The sequence below is a fragment of the Manis javanica genome, chromosome 5 (genome assembly GCF_040802235.1).
Source record: "Manis javanica isolate MJ-LG chromosome 5, MJ_LKY, whole genome shotgun sequence".
NCBI lineage: Eukaryota > Metazoa > Chordata > Mammalia > Pholidota > Manidae > Manis > Manis javanica.
Genome location: NC_133160.1, coordinates 74,352,562 through 74,367,966, shown reverse-complemented (window position 1 = coordinate 74,367,966; position 15,405 = coordinate 74,352,562). Strand labels below are relative to the sequence as shown.

Below are 15,405 nucleotides of genomic sequence, written 5' to 3'. Positions count from 1 at the left end.
TTAAGCAGATTGAATTACAAAACCCCAACCTCCTGGGATTCTACTGCCTCAAATTAGAAATAGTTCACATATCATGAATCTATTATGTATAAAGATCTAGGATAAGTTATTTAGCACCAATCTAACTGCAAAAACTATAAGGCAGTTGGACTCATTTTTGTTATGAAATAGATTAAAATCTCAGAAAAAAAATGCTCATCAGGACTTGCTAAAAAAATACCATCCAGTATGCATTAATATAATGAAAGTATTTGGAATATGTCTAAAATACAAAACATATCATGAATTGAAACCCTGTGCTAAAACTACTTAAGAAAAAACTGGCACTGATTGCACTGTCCCCTAAGGTTAAAGTAACTTGTGTTTATAACTGAAATAATGGAATTCATTTGCCTTTTCCAGATCAGCATTTTCATGACCCATTTGTCCAACTATGGGAATGACCGACTGGGATTATATACATTTGTTAACCTGGCCAACTTCATGCGGAGCTGGACCAATTTGCGACTTCAGACTCTGCCTCCAATGCAGCTGGCTTATAAGTATTTTGAGCTCTTCCCTGATCAAAAAGACCCTCTCTGGCAGGTGAGATTGGTTCAATAATTGGTATAATTAACCCCACAACATATGTTGGAGTGCCTTAAGATAATCCAGATCTGAAAAGTGTAGGCATTGGGGTGAAAAAAGCTACATTTTGGTAATGTTAGATTTAAGGACCTACTTCTTTCTGAGCTGTAGTCTTACATTATTGCTTAATAGTCAGCCAAATTCTTCTTCCCATGCTCATTAGAAATTATGGAATCCTGAAAGCTCACTGTGGTTCAGTGGATGTAATGTTTTCGATCAGGAATGGGGGGCTGATTTGGAATAGGCTAAATGAGTGGAAGATGGTAAATGGGTGTGTTAGGCAGGTATCCAGCTGGTAAACCTTGGCATTTGCCCATATCTTGACTAAATGACATAGGAGGAATAGGTTAAAAGAGTTCAAAACTGACATGTAACTTCTGAACTATGGGGTTCAGCAGCTGCAGAACATGGGATGCTTTCAAAAGTATTAGTCGGAAATTACTTTGGACACAGGAAAAGTGTTTAGTGGCAAAATTATTGAGCTTCCTAAGAGAAAAATATCACAAAAATGTGGCATATTCAGACTGTTCTAGGTGTCACCCAGATTTCAAAGCACACCCTCTCCTGTGTCCTAGAATTCCAGAAACATATTTTGAACTTGCATTGCCTACTCCATTATCTGGGGAAAGTAATAATCTTAGCAAATAATCACATAGTGCTTACTCTGTGTCAGACTGGGTTCTTTAAATATGTAACTCATTTAATCCTTACAACTGCCCTCTGTGGTACGTGTATTATTATCCCCATTTTACAGATGAAGAAGCTGAGACACTTAAGCAAGGTAAGATAGCTAGTGTGTGGCAGGGTGGAAATCAGTCCCAGGCCATTTGGCTCCAGGAGCTGTACTCTCAATCACTGTTCTAAATGTGAGGTACTGAGCTACTACAGAATTACTGATAAAGGTGATGGTTCAATAATGAAGATCTGCAGAAGCTCTGAACTCTATAATCAGTAAGCTCTGACTTCTATAGTCAATTCAGTCAGCTTTGAACTTGAGCTGATTATCTCCTGATCACAGATAAACCCAAGAAGAGGCAGAACTACATATTTTAGTAGGTAGAAATTTGTGGTTGTGGAATTTTCACTGCATATTATTTTGCAGTTGCCATAACACACATCCCTCTCTTTTTTTTAGTCATGGCATTTTTATATTAAAAATAGTCTACTATTAATAACACTGCAAATAGCATTTTTTTTACCTTAACATCTACAAAACATCACCAAATGTTAGCCACTCAAAGATAAGCAATTTTCCTGCTAATTTAACACTTCAATTTTAAATTGAAATATTATTTCAGGTGACAGGTTTGAAGCCAGTTTTTTTCCAGAACAGTAGCCACAAAGAATACCCTCACTTAGTCTTAACATCTGCTGATTATAAATAAACAGAAGGTTTATTTAACTACAAGTATGTACACTATTACTTGAATAGAAATAGAGTGTTTTCCTGTTTGCCCATTTCTGAAATAGTATTAAAGGACATTGTTAATTCTTCACATAATATGCACTTTGCCATTAAAATTAAGAATATTCTAGATACATCTTGCACAGTGGATTTGGTTTAAGTGCTGTAGACCAAAAGCAGATTCCTAAGGTAGTAACTCACACTCATTTCACCCTTTTGCTGAAATTTAGTGCTTTTTAGCATCATAGTCTAAGTTGTAGTTTTAGATATAAATTTACCAACTTCTGATGTCAGCTGAAAGAAATCTGCTGTCTCCTTAAACAGTAACATTAGGGCCAGACCCACATCCCTTTGAGACACAGAAAGAAAACTCAAAGTTACTTATAATAAAACTCTGACACCTTGTATTTAAGTTACTTATTGGATGCTGAGAATGTATCTTCTTTCAGGCTAGCAGGAAGCACATTCTCTGCCCAGCTAGCTCACTATTTTAACACACAAACACACACGATGTAGAACTGCCAATAGCAAAAAAATAGTAACCCCCTAGTAAACCCCCAGTACTATGAGGCTGCTTACCGATGGGAACAGAAATGTTTCCCCTTCCACACCTGTTCAGTAGACATTCAACTTTAGGATGGAAAGGAATTATTTGAAAGCTTCCATAATGACACTTCAAGGCTTTAATTTAAAAGAAGGAACCACATAGCTGTTTCCTGGATATCTTTTTAAGAACAGAAGTTGGAAAACCCTAGCATCCAATGGACAATAACAAAAAATATATCTCTATATTGTTTCTCCTATTTAGAATCCTTGTGATGACAAACGCCACAGAGACATTTGGTCTAAAGAAAAAACCTGTGATCGCTTACCAAAATTTTTGGTAATAGGACCCCAGAAAACTGGTGAGAACTTTCAATGTTATGATTAACCAGTCAGTAGAAAAATGCTCATGACTAGACAATGAGTTCTTGTCACAATAAGTTCTCAAACATCCTATAAATACTGATGAATGAGTGGTACATTTTATTCTCTGACATAATCTTTGTTTAATTCAATAAGGTCTTTAAATGCTTGCCAAAGTGTTTTTTAAAAAGAAAAAGATAAAAGTAGTTGTGATACAGTTTGAATATCCAGCAATTTGATGGCAAATGTCAAATTTTCCAAAGATCTTAATTAAAAAGTGTTGCTTAACATTTCTTAAATCAAAATGATGTGCTTAAAGAGTGACTGACAGAATTTCATCAAAAGTTGAGATGGACACATAGAAGTACTTATAACTCTTCATAATAAATTCTTTCCTGAAAAAGAGCCCCTTCCTGCCATCTTCCTTATATTGTATATTTCTAAACTATTTCTTGCAAAGATGACTATTTTTTAAAAGTCTAAAGGATGTTTGACAACCAGAATTCCTAGACAAAAAAACAAACTTTTTACTAAGAAAGGCTTTATTCATCCCAGGAGAAATCTTTGGCACCTTTTCTGTAATTGGCATGCAATTTTTTTTCCATAAGCTGCTTGTTTCTGTGAGAATCTGTATTCAGATGAAGCCCAGTGGGAGCTTTAAAATGCCAGACATTCATGTTCTACACTGCATGATAAATTATTTGGGAACCTTGGATTCTGCCTTCAAAGGAAACAGCCATTTCAACCATATCCCTTCCTAAGGGGAATACATTCCCTCTCCTCATTTCTCTAGTAATAACTAGAGAGAATTCTACGTAATGTACACAGAAAGTTTAGCCTATTCATTTTCTCATAGTCCCATTTGCAAATATCAATCTGAAAATAATAATAAATATGATAAAAACTTTTCTGGCCCTTATTTATTTTATTTGTCCTTATCTATTTAAACTCAAGAGGCAACTAGAAAAATGTTTAAACTAAAGTCTCTTGAGCGAACTCCCAGTGTCACCACATAGCTTTGTCATTACTGATCACATCTCTCTGAAGCTTGACATATCAAGTTTGCTTCAGAAAGCGCTGCACGATATGCTACCTCTTGTTTTGTATTAGATCTGCAGACATGTTAATATCATGGTTTGACGGCAGAATTATTACTTGTCATCTTAAACTCAACTGGGTTTCCAAATGTTTATGTTATAAGTTGTATATGACACTTCCTTTGGATGGGAATTTTATCTCCTTTTTATAAAAATTGAATTTTCCCCAGCATTGTTGAGGTATAACATACATGCAATAAATTTCACCCATTTTAAGTGCAGAGTTTGATAAATTTTGGAAATTGTACACAATTGTGTAACTACCAAACCATTCAAGATGTAGAACACTTTTCTCCCCCTAAACTTTCTCCACATCATTTTGCAGTCAATTCCCCCTCCCCCATCCTCAGCCATAGGCAACCACTTTCTGCCACTATAGTTTTGCCTTTTCTGGAATTTCACGTAAATGGAAGCATAAAGTATGTAATCTTTTCTCTTTTACTTCTTTCACTTCAATTAATAATTCTCAGATTCATCCATGTTGTGTATATGGCAATTCTGTCAAATCAATTTTTTCAATGGACAAAAAAATAAATGCTATTAGTTCATAAAAATTAATATAGCTTTATTAACTTTAGTTCTATCAAAGCATTTTTCTGAATAATTTTGCATAGATGTATAGTTATGTGAATATTCAAATATTTTTAGTGTTGAAACTGACAAAAGTATATATAAACTGAAGCTTTATGGATGGATGGTTGAGGGTATGTGTCTATGATAATGTTGTTTGTATACCCAGACACACACATGACTATTTATGCAGCCCCAAGAATATGTGTACGATAGAATTCAGAAACCACAACTTAACATTTTTGACCACTGATAAATTACATTCTATGTTTACTGTTGATACAGTTAGACCATATCATTTTTTGTTTGTCTTATTAATGTTGGTTATGTTGTTAAAATCAAATAACATAATTTAATACAATTCTTAAAAACAAAATTCAAGAATGTTTTCAGTTGATCTAAGAAAGGAATTAATTTTTTTCACATTGTAATAGCCATACTCCCTCACAAAGATTTTATTCTTTTCAATTTAAAAAAATGTGTTACTGAATTTTATCACAATAAAGTTATTTTTTAAATACCTTACTAATATTCAGATATGGAGCTATTTAGGTACTTTCACATTAGTTATCTTATTTGACTCTCATAAAACCCTGATAGCAAAGTATTTCTTCCTCACCACACAAATAAGAAAACTGAGACTTAGGTTAAATATCTTTTGTTCAAGTTCACTTAGCTAGTAAGTGTTAGAAACAAAACTGATCCTAGAATCTACCTGACTCTAAAGACTATGCTTTATAAAGCTTTACTCTACTATGAATTTCAAGTAATGGAACATTGTTTTTCTAGTGAGTTTTAGGGTTTTGTTACACATTTCTTCTAAGGTGGTTTTTCTCAGAGTGTGCTGAATCAGGAGCTATGAGATCGGGCCCAACTCTCCAGTTTTAGCAAGCCTGTCACATGAATCTGATGCATGCTGAAGTCTGGGAATCACTGTTATAAATTAAGCTTGTGAAGAACATTTTTACTTTGTATGTCATAGATTACTATGGTTCATTCCCTAAGATTATCTGTGATGTAGATAAAATGTTCATTGTTTGGCTCAGATATAATCTAGGAACATGGCCTCTTTCAATTCATTGTTTCAGATATTGCTGTTGACAGAGTTATTTTAACAATTTTTCTCTTGTATTGACATCGTAGATTTAAGTATGATATTAAAGGAAGTATACCAGAGAGAAAAGAAAACTCAAAAGTTGATACAGATGGCAACATGACATTAATATTAAGCAAAATTAGAACAGTAATTTCTCCAAGTGAGAGAGATATATTGTAGGGCATATCTGATTACCATTGCTAGCTATTTACTTCAAATACATTTGACAGGTCCTGTTCATAAGTCACATTACAGTAGAGGTGTAGAGACAAGTATATTTCTCTCTTAAGAATACTGAATACATAGACCAGATACAGTTTTTATATTATGATCTTATAAACACAGTTACAGTTGCAAGCACCTAGTTAAATCTAAGGCATACTGAACTCAGATTGCCTTTTCTCTTGAAGCAGTCTAAGATATATACTTTGGCTCATAATTTAGGCTCTAAAACACTAATTTTATGGTTTATGACATGGCTCACTTTAAAAAAAAGAATCACACCCTTGATTCCCAGTAGTCACAAATCAAAATGGATACCTGTGGTATGCATGCTCTTTCCAAAAAAAATACGAATTTTATAATGTCACTAATTTTATAATGCCATTTTTTTCAAGTTTAGCAATTTAAATAATACGTGACACTACTTCTCCTAAGTATGTCTGTACATTCAAATTTAAACAAACTTGTTCAAAATAAGTTCTGTCTCAGATTTAATAAGCTTCTAGGGGCAGAGGGAGAACTTCATAGGAAAACCCAAGTATAGATTTGGTAATGCAATGTATTAAATAATGATATCTTTCATTTATATAGTACATTATTAATATCAAAATATCTTCAGGTACAATGTCTTTTCATCCTTAAAGAAAAAGCCTATGAAATAAGCAAAGCTGGTGATTTTCCAATAATAAAGCCAAGACAAAAAAGCTAAAAGTCTAAGTCACAGACTAAATCAGTGAGTGAGCTGAGGTCCAAACCAGTTCTCCCAATCCCCGCAACAAGCCACTTCATGAACCTCACATTCCATTGCCTCCATGTTTTAAAATTTGCATCTTTTAAAATACTGGCTATCTAATTTAACTCAAGTAGTAGTTATATGTATCTGTTTGTATCATTGTAATAGCTGGTTTATTAATGAGTTTGAAATGTGATAGTAGGAAGCTGTTTTTATTTAATTAATCTCTAAACCTCTATTGTCTTTTCAGGAACCACTGCTTTGTATTTGTTCCTGGTTATGCATCCTTCCATCCTTAGTAACTCCCCCAGCCCAAAAACCTTTGAGGAGGTACAGTTCTTTAATAGAAATAACTACCACAGGGGGATTGATTGGTAAGATGGGTTATTAGTATAAATCTGAAAGTATATGTACTGTGCACAGTATAAAAGTAGCACTAATATTTATAAACATGTTTGTAGCCACAAATAAAAGTTATCCTCTGTGCCTTAGAAACTGACTGAATAACATGAAGAAGCACAGGAATTATTCATAACAAACCTTTCTGAGTTTGCGAAAGAGGCCCACATATAATTTCAATTTGCATTATTTTTGATGATGTACTGTAATACCCAGGAATTTCATTGCTCTCTATTCTCAAGAAAACACTTCCACAGCTTTCTCTTCTTGTGAATGTTGCTTTGAAGTGATGCTATAATACACATATATAATTTTCTATTTTGCTTTGGCACCAAAGTTAAATAAATAAATAGAACTAGAAATGTATATATATATTTCATATGTAATGAAAGGTACAAAAAAGCTATCATCAATACACAAAATTTAATCTTGAATTGAAATTATATCAACCATCTGTGAAAAATGGCTAAATAAAAATTTAAAATATCAACTATACATAAAATATAGGAATATAGTAGGCATAGATGTTACAAATGAACATGTTAATCATGGAATATATCTAGAAGTCTTGTTAAGGTACAAATTCTGGAGAGAAAGTGGTATAAAAGAGTGAACTTTTTACAATAATTCTAGAGTAAGAACATATACACTGTGCATACATTTTAGCATAAGGGCTGTTTTATATTAACTGCTACTGTCAAATTACATGATCTCAATTTTGTAAGTATCAACTCCCTCAAGAGTTGCTTATGGACAGTCCTGAATGGAAAGATAAAGATATGGATTGAGTATAATTGAGCACATAGTGGGGTTTACATATATTCTAATTGTTATATATTTCACTGCCAATTCTTCAGTACAGTGCTTTGTATTGTGTAGTGTTAAATAGCATATGTGAGAATCAAGAAACCATCAACTACTCTGTTATTTGACCACTCACTCAAAAATACATACCTGTGTAGAATAGAATGAAACGATGTTACCATTAGGACGGAAGGGAGTGATTAAAAATTCATTTAGAAGTGGGAAGGAATGAAATATTTGGATACCTTGGGACTCAAAAATACCTGTGAGAATAATTTTTTTTTAAAGCTGTTCATAAGCCAGTAATGTGTATAGCCACTGTAACACAAACAAAAAATCCCCTAAGCAGTTTACAAAGAAATGGCAAAAATAAGTAGAAAGCTGAAGAGCAATTAGAGATTTTAATTATAATTCACTAAAAACATTCCAATTGTAAACACTTTTAATTATATGTTTATATGTTTTTTATGAAAAATTATATATTTATAAAGGACAACTAACATAATAAATAGTAACTGCAGATGTCAATCTATTTGCACAACTATAGCTTTGCTCTCAACGACATCAAATATAGTCATAGTCCTCAAGCTGGCCTCGCCTCTCGAAGCATCAGCACCTCAACAATCCCTTTGGGACCACAAAGCACAAGGCTGGAGATCATGTATCTCAGAATGCAAAGCCACTTACAGAATTAAGCCAGGCTTAGTTAATTAATCTGGATGTTCGGGTCTGCTTTTCTTGAAGAACTGAGTAGCACCAGGGCTGCCTTAACTGACAGGCAGCCCAAACACAGGCTTAGGGCACAAGAAAAGCAGGGCAAATGAAAATGAGAAAACTCCATGTCTGATATAAGCCAGATTTGCAATTAAAATATCTAAGAAAAATGTTTGGTTTATGTATACAGTCAAGTTTTATATTTTATGGCTTGGTATTATTTTTTATAATTGCATGGGGATGCAATGGAGGTTTGGAGTGTTACATAGAGAGCCATAAAATCCTGTTGGCATTTAGAATCTCTAAATATCTTAACGTGGCTTTGAGAAGAATCTCTTAGAAATATTCAGGGTGAACCCAAGTAACAAATAAATGTGGATTCTTAAAAAAATCACATCCTTCAGTTTTAAAAAATTGCTGAGTTGTCATGGAAGCAGCAAAGGTTAAATGAAGTAGGCACTCATTTTTAACCCCCAAATTGTTAAGCCACTCTAATTTGCTCACCAATTCCTTGGATATAAACCAGCATTCACATTCTCCAAATGCGGACCTATTTCTGCCCTAGAAATATGAAACTAAGTTCTTTTTACTTACTTGTTTACTCATCAAACAATTTCAGTCACTACACTAAACAATGTGGGCATATAGGCAAACAAGAACTAGACCTTCTGTTCTCTATCAGCCTCTGACACCAGGCAGAATCAACACATTACAGGTCCAAGATCTGGAACTGCTTGAGGAGGTTTCCTAGGCCTAAACTGTTCCAGGTATAGATGACTGCTGGGAAGATGCAACAGTTTTTAGAAGCTGTCTGAATTCAATACCTTCTGTCCTTCCTTTGTGATTTTTGGAGCCTTTCTCAGAATAAGCAAGCTTGAGACAAGCTTGGACCACAAAAGATACAACTAGATACTTGGCATAACCTTAGCACCCTGGAAACCAGTGTGACCACCTAAATTAAGAAATATTCTGAAATCTGGTGCTTTCTGTAAATAAAATATATGCCAGAACAGACAGCACATCAAACTTCCCAGAAAAGTTTGTATATCTCCTCATCCTAAAGGGTGCCAGAATGACACATCACCAACAAGGTGATTTCCAGAGAACACAGAAGGATTTCTTTACTTACTGCCTAGAGTCCTAAGACATCACCAGGGGAGGCACTAGCCGAACTCTGCAGTATGTTAACTGGAATCCTGCCAGAAACTTTGTCATGTGAGATGAGTAAAAGAGAGCAACACACTACAAAAAGAAGTCATCACAAATATGTTAATGACTCCCCTGTTCAGTAATTATTCAGCTACTTTGTCTTGGTAGCCCAAATGCTTGATGGCTTGTAAATTAAAGAGGGTCAGGGAAGAGAAGGCCATTGTTATCAAATGTAAGAAACATTAGAAGGTAAACTTAGATATTCTCTCTAAAAAGGTTCTTTTTCCTCTAAAAGGCATCCCTTAGTGCTTCAGAAATATCTATTATCATACACTTAGTTTATATTTACCAACTTTTGTACAGAAGGAACATCATGCAAAATCCACTATGTCCTACAGTTCTGTGCTTGAGGCTCTGGGTATTCCTGTGTTCACTATGCTAGGAATTTGAATTCTCACGTCACTTAAGAATACAGGACCTGACCTTAGGGAATTTGTTAAGATTTTATATTTGGAAATATGTACATACTTTTTTAAAACTTCTGCAATTGTGCTAAAGAATATAAATGGCTCTGTGTGGAAAAAATAAGCAAATAGGCAATATTTACACAAGATCTGTTCTGCACTTTGACACTTGATAGTTAAGCATAACAGCAGCACAAACACATTGGGGGTAATGAAATAATTTTATTTTAATGAAGTAAAAAATGTTTTCTAAGCCCTTGTAAAATGGCTTTGATCCAAATATATCATCTGTTTTCATCAAATTTTTTTTTGGTTGAACACTCACATTTTTCTCTGTAAAATATTTCTGCATTTAGATACATCTTATATAATTAAGTTGATTACTGCTACATTTGATCACTCTGTGTCTACACTTTTGTTATCACTGAGACCTTTTTTCCTGATGTTAAGCAAAATAAAACATATTTAGAAAAGCATTTTCAAAATACACTGTTACTATGTTGCACATTTGGCCTTGCTCACTGTGTGGGACAGATGCCCTAGAGAAAAAGGCTTTTGTTTAGGAAACAAATTTCTGAGTCACCTTTAAACATCTTCAGTCACCAGAGTATAAGTATAAACCAGAAACTTATTTTGAGAAATATTCCTTTTCTAGGTATATGGATTTCTTCCCAGTCCCATCTAATGTCACCACTGACTTTCTGTTTGAGAAGAGTGCCAATTACTTCCACTCAGAGGAAGCTCCTAGAAGAGTGGCTTCCCTGCTCCCCAAAGCCAAGATCATCACCATTCTCATTGACCCATCAGACCGAGCATATTCTTGGTACCAGGTAAGAAAAGTACAGACAGAATCCAGCAGGTAGAAAAGGAATATGGAGAAGAGAGGATGGTTTTCAGCAATAGCCACCATCTTATGTTTTAACAAAAGAGATTTGGTAGTTTTATATCTGCAGAAAACTAGAAAAACTTTTCTTTGTTTCCTTGGAGAAACTTTCTTTTAATATTGTATTGATTTTGTATCCATTTAATTAATTTATTAAGTAAAATGTAGAAACACAATGAAATTAAAATATGTTCTTGTATCTATGTATGTACTTCTATACATCTGCATTTTAAAAGTAAAATGTTATAATACCTTAAAATCATTATTTTTCATCTAATATGTATATAGTACTATTATTATCTCAACTTTACAGATGAGAAATATAATTGATTCCCCAAAACAGAAGCCACAGGTTTTATCTGTAATGGGGCAAACAGCAAATATTTCAGGCCTTATAGGCCATATTGTTGGTCTGGGTTGCAACTCTACCACTGTACTGTGAAAGCAGATATAAACAACAAGTAACTTTATGAGCTTCGCTGTGTTCCAGTAAAATTTTATTTACAAAACAAGCAGCAAGCCAAAGTCAGCCTGTGGTCTATAGCTTGATGACCTTGACAATAAAAGACCTTAAATAACTGCTTGTATTGAAGAAATAACTTAATAGCAAAACTAAATGTAAGAATTCTTCACCCTGGAGAGCCCAGTTCATCTAAAACCAGTTCTAAGCCTCTTTCTCACATAACTCACTGCCATATATCCAATGTTTGTTGGACCTAGCACAGAACTGATCACTTTGAAATAATTTAACAGACTGTAATAATACACATCTAAGACATTACTTTAATAAATCTAAACTATATAATGGGAAAAAAAAACCTTGTCCCAGTTATATTTTAATCACCAAATGGAAAAAGGTTAATAAAAAGCAGTACAAGAGAGGCTTAAAGATGTTGGTGTGAGAAGTGAGACAGAAACCTCCTCCCAAAATCATATAAAATACAAAAGTACAACAAATACAACCACTCCAGAAAGAGAGACTGGAAAAAAGACTACGACAGACTGCCTACATCTGGGGAAAAGAGAAGACCTCGCAGAAAAGGGTAAAGTAGCAAAACCGCCATCCGTCGGGACCCAAGCCCTTTCCCCACCCAAGCCCATAGGCGAGAGGAAGAGAAATATAGTGGGAAGGGGGTGGAGGCCTAGGACTGCTGGACACCCAGACCTAGAGATCTGCTCCAGGACCATGAACCTACATTACATGGTGCTTTGGAGATTAGTGGGGTTTGAAAGCAAAGACAGGCAGAATACTTGGAGAGACAGATTCCAGCCACTTGTGGAGACCAGGTACCCACAACTGACCATTCTGGGACGAAAGAAAGGCAGGCAACTTTGAAAGACTTCCCAACAGTGGGAGGGCTGCTAAAGGGGAAAGGATTACATAGAGCTTGCTGCTCAGGAGAAAGGACAGGTGGACAAAATCACACTCAACACAGCAGGTTGGGAATGGTCAAAGGCTTCAGGTGCTCCATGCCCATAGCTGGCAACACACACTGAGATGCTCCACTGCAATATACACCTGCCACTCCTTCCCAGCTGGCATCAGTTCACAAACCTGCTGCTCCCTCCATTGTGCCAGGCCAGCCAGATGGCAGCCCCGCCTACAGCAGCTACAGGAGCATAACACAGAGGCTCCTCCTTGCACACACGGCCCACAGGCCCTGGGAGCAGAGGCAGGCACTACAGCCCGGAAGCAGGAAAGAGCTCTTTCCTCCTGGCAGGCACTGGTGCCGCTCACCTGCAGCCCCTGCCATCTCTAAAGGTGCTGGGCAGCTCCAGAGAGTAGAGTTTCTGGGCACTAGAGGGTGCCACCAACACAAACTTATTATTCCATAGTAACCATTACAGCTATGAAACGGCAAGAGAATCTACTATGAACCAAAATCCCACAAACAAAAGAAAGAGGGCTAAGTGAAACTAAAATCAATCACTAATCTTTCTGATAAGGATTTCAAAATAAAAATCATAAACATTCTCACCAAAATAAAGAAAAGTATTCAAGAACTCAGGGAGGACTTCAGAAAGAGATAGAAACTTTGAAAAATACATTATCTAAAATGAAACACAAAATGGAGGGATGTAAAAGCAGATTAGATAAGGTAGAGGAGATGGTAAATGAAATGTAAAAGCAGATTAGATAAGGTAGAGGAGATGGTAAATGAAATAGAAATTAAAGAACAGGAATACAAAGAAGCTGAGGCACAGAGAAAAAAAGGATCTCTAGGAATGAAAGGATAATAAGACAACTCTGTGAAGACTCCATATGGAACAATATTTGCACTATAGGGGTACCAGAAGAAGAAGAGAAAGAAAAGTGGATAGAAAGTGTCCTTGAGGAAAAAGTTGCTGAAAACTTACCCAATCTGGGGAAGGAGATGGTCTCTGAGGCCATGGAAGTGCACAGATCTCCCAACACAAGGGACACAAGGAAGACAACACCAACACATATAATAATTAAAATGGCAAAAATCAAGGACAATAACAGAGAATTAAAAGCAGCCAGAGGGAGAGAAAAAGATCACATACAAAGGAAAATCCTCAAGCTGTCAACAGACATCTCAGCAGAAACCTTACAGGCCAGAAGGGAGTGGCATGATATCTTCAATGCAATGAAACAGAAGGACCTAGACCCAAAAATACTATACCCAGTAAGATTATTATTTAAATTTGAAGGGGAGATTAAACAATTTCCAGATAAGCAAAAGTTGAAGGAATTTACCTCCCACAAACCATCTCTACAGTGTATTTTGGAGGGACTGCTATGGATGGAAATACTCCTAAGGCTAAATACCTGTCACCAGAGAAAATAAAACCACATTAAGGAAAGTAGACCAATTAATTACTAGATAAATGAAAAATTAAATCAAATACCCACAAATTCAGTCAAGGGATACACGAAGTGTACATAATATGACACCTTATACATAAAGAGTAGAGGAGGAAGAAAAAAAAAGAACCTTTATATTGTGTTAGAAATAACACACTAACTGAGTTCAGTTAGATTGTTAGAGAGTAAACAACCTACCCTTGAGTATTTTGGGACCACAAATCTAAAACCTGGAATGGCAATAACTAACTATCTATTGATAATCACCCTAAATGTAAATGGACTAAATGCACCAATCAAAAGATATAGAATGGATAAAAAAGCAAGACACATCTATATACTGCCTAAAAGAGACTCATTTCAAACCCAAAGACATATACAGACTAAAAGTGAATAGATGGAAAAAGATATTTCATGCAGATAATAGAGAGAAAAAAAGCAGGAGTTGCGGTACTTCTATCAGACAAAATAGAATTTAAAATAAAGAAAGTAACAAGAGACAAAGAAGGACATTATATAATGATAAAGAGGACAGTCCAACAAGAGGATTACCATTATAAATATCTATGTACCCAACACAGGATCACCTACATATGTGAAACAAATACTAACAGAATTAAAAGGAGAAATAGAATGCAATGCATTCATTTTAGGAGACTTCAACACACCACGCACAACAAAGGCAGAACAACCAGACAGAAAATAATGAGACAGAGGCACATAACAACACATTAAACAGATAGAACTAACAGACATCTACAGAACACGTCACCCAAAAGCAGCAGGATACACATTCTTCTCAAGAGCACACAGAATGTTTTCAAGAAGAGATCATATACTAGGCCACAAAAAGAGCCTCAGTAAATTCAGAAGGATTAAAATTGTACCAACCAGCTTCTCAGACCACAAAGGGATGAAACTAGAAATAAATTACGCAAAGAAAACAAAAAATACCACAAATGCTTGGAGGTTTAACAACATGCTCCTAAATAATCAATGGATGAGTGACCAAATAAAAACAGAAATCAAGCAATATATGGAAACAAATGACAACAACTCTGTGGGACACAGCAAAGGCCATGCTAACAGGGAAGTATATTGCAATACAGACCTACCTCAAGAAAGAAGAACAATCCCAATTAACTGCCTAAAGTCACAAAGAAAAAGTGAGGCCCAAAGTCAGTAGAAGGAGCGACATAAAAAAGATTAGAACAGAAATAAATAAAATCAAGAAGAATGAAACTATAGAAAGAATCAATGAAACCAGGAGCTGGTTCTTTGAGAAAACAAACAAAATCAATAAAGCCCTAGCCAGACTTACCAAGACAAAAAGAGAGTCTACACGCATAAACAGAATCAGAAATGCAAAAGGAAAAATCACTAAGGACACCACGAAAATACAAAGAATTACTAGAGAATACTGTTAAAAATTATATGCTAACAAATTGGGTAACCTAGAGGAAATGGACAACTTTCTAGAAAAATAAAGCCTTCCAAGACTGACCCAGC

General features: G+C 35.2%; 1 protein-coding gene across 2 annotated transcripts in view; it reads left to right on the top strand.

Moving 5' to 3' along the window:
• The window catches only part of NDST3 (N-deacetylase and N-sulfotransferase 3), a 199,387-nt gene that overhangs the window by 151,067 nt on the left and 32,915 nt on the right, over positions 1-15,405 (top strand). For both annotated transcript variants that reach the window (XM_073237117.1, XM_073237118.1), the window contains exons 7-10: positions 403-585; positions 2,841-2,937; positions 6,907-7,030; positions 10,842-11,016. In XM_073237117.1, coding sequence (XP_073093218.1) covers positions 403-585; positions 2,841-2,937; positions 6,907-7,030; positions 10,842-11,016 — 579 coding nt within the window. The remainder of the gene's footprint in view (positions 1-402; positions 586-2,840; positions 2,938-6,906; positions 7,031-10,841; positions 11,017-15,405) is intronic.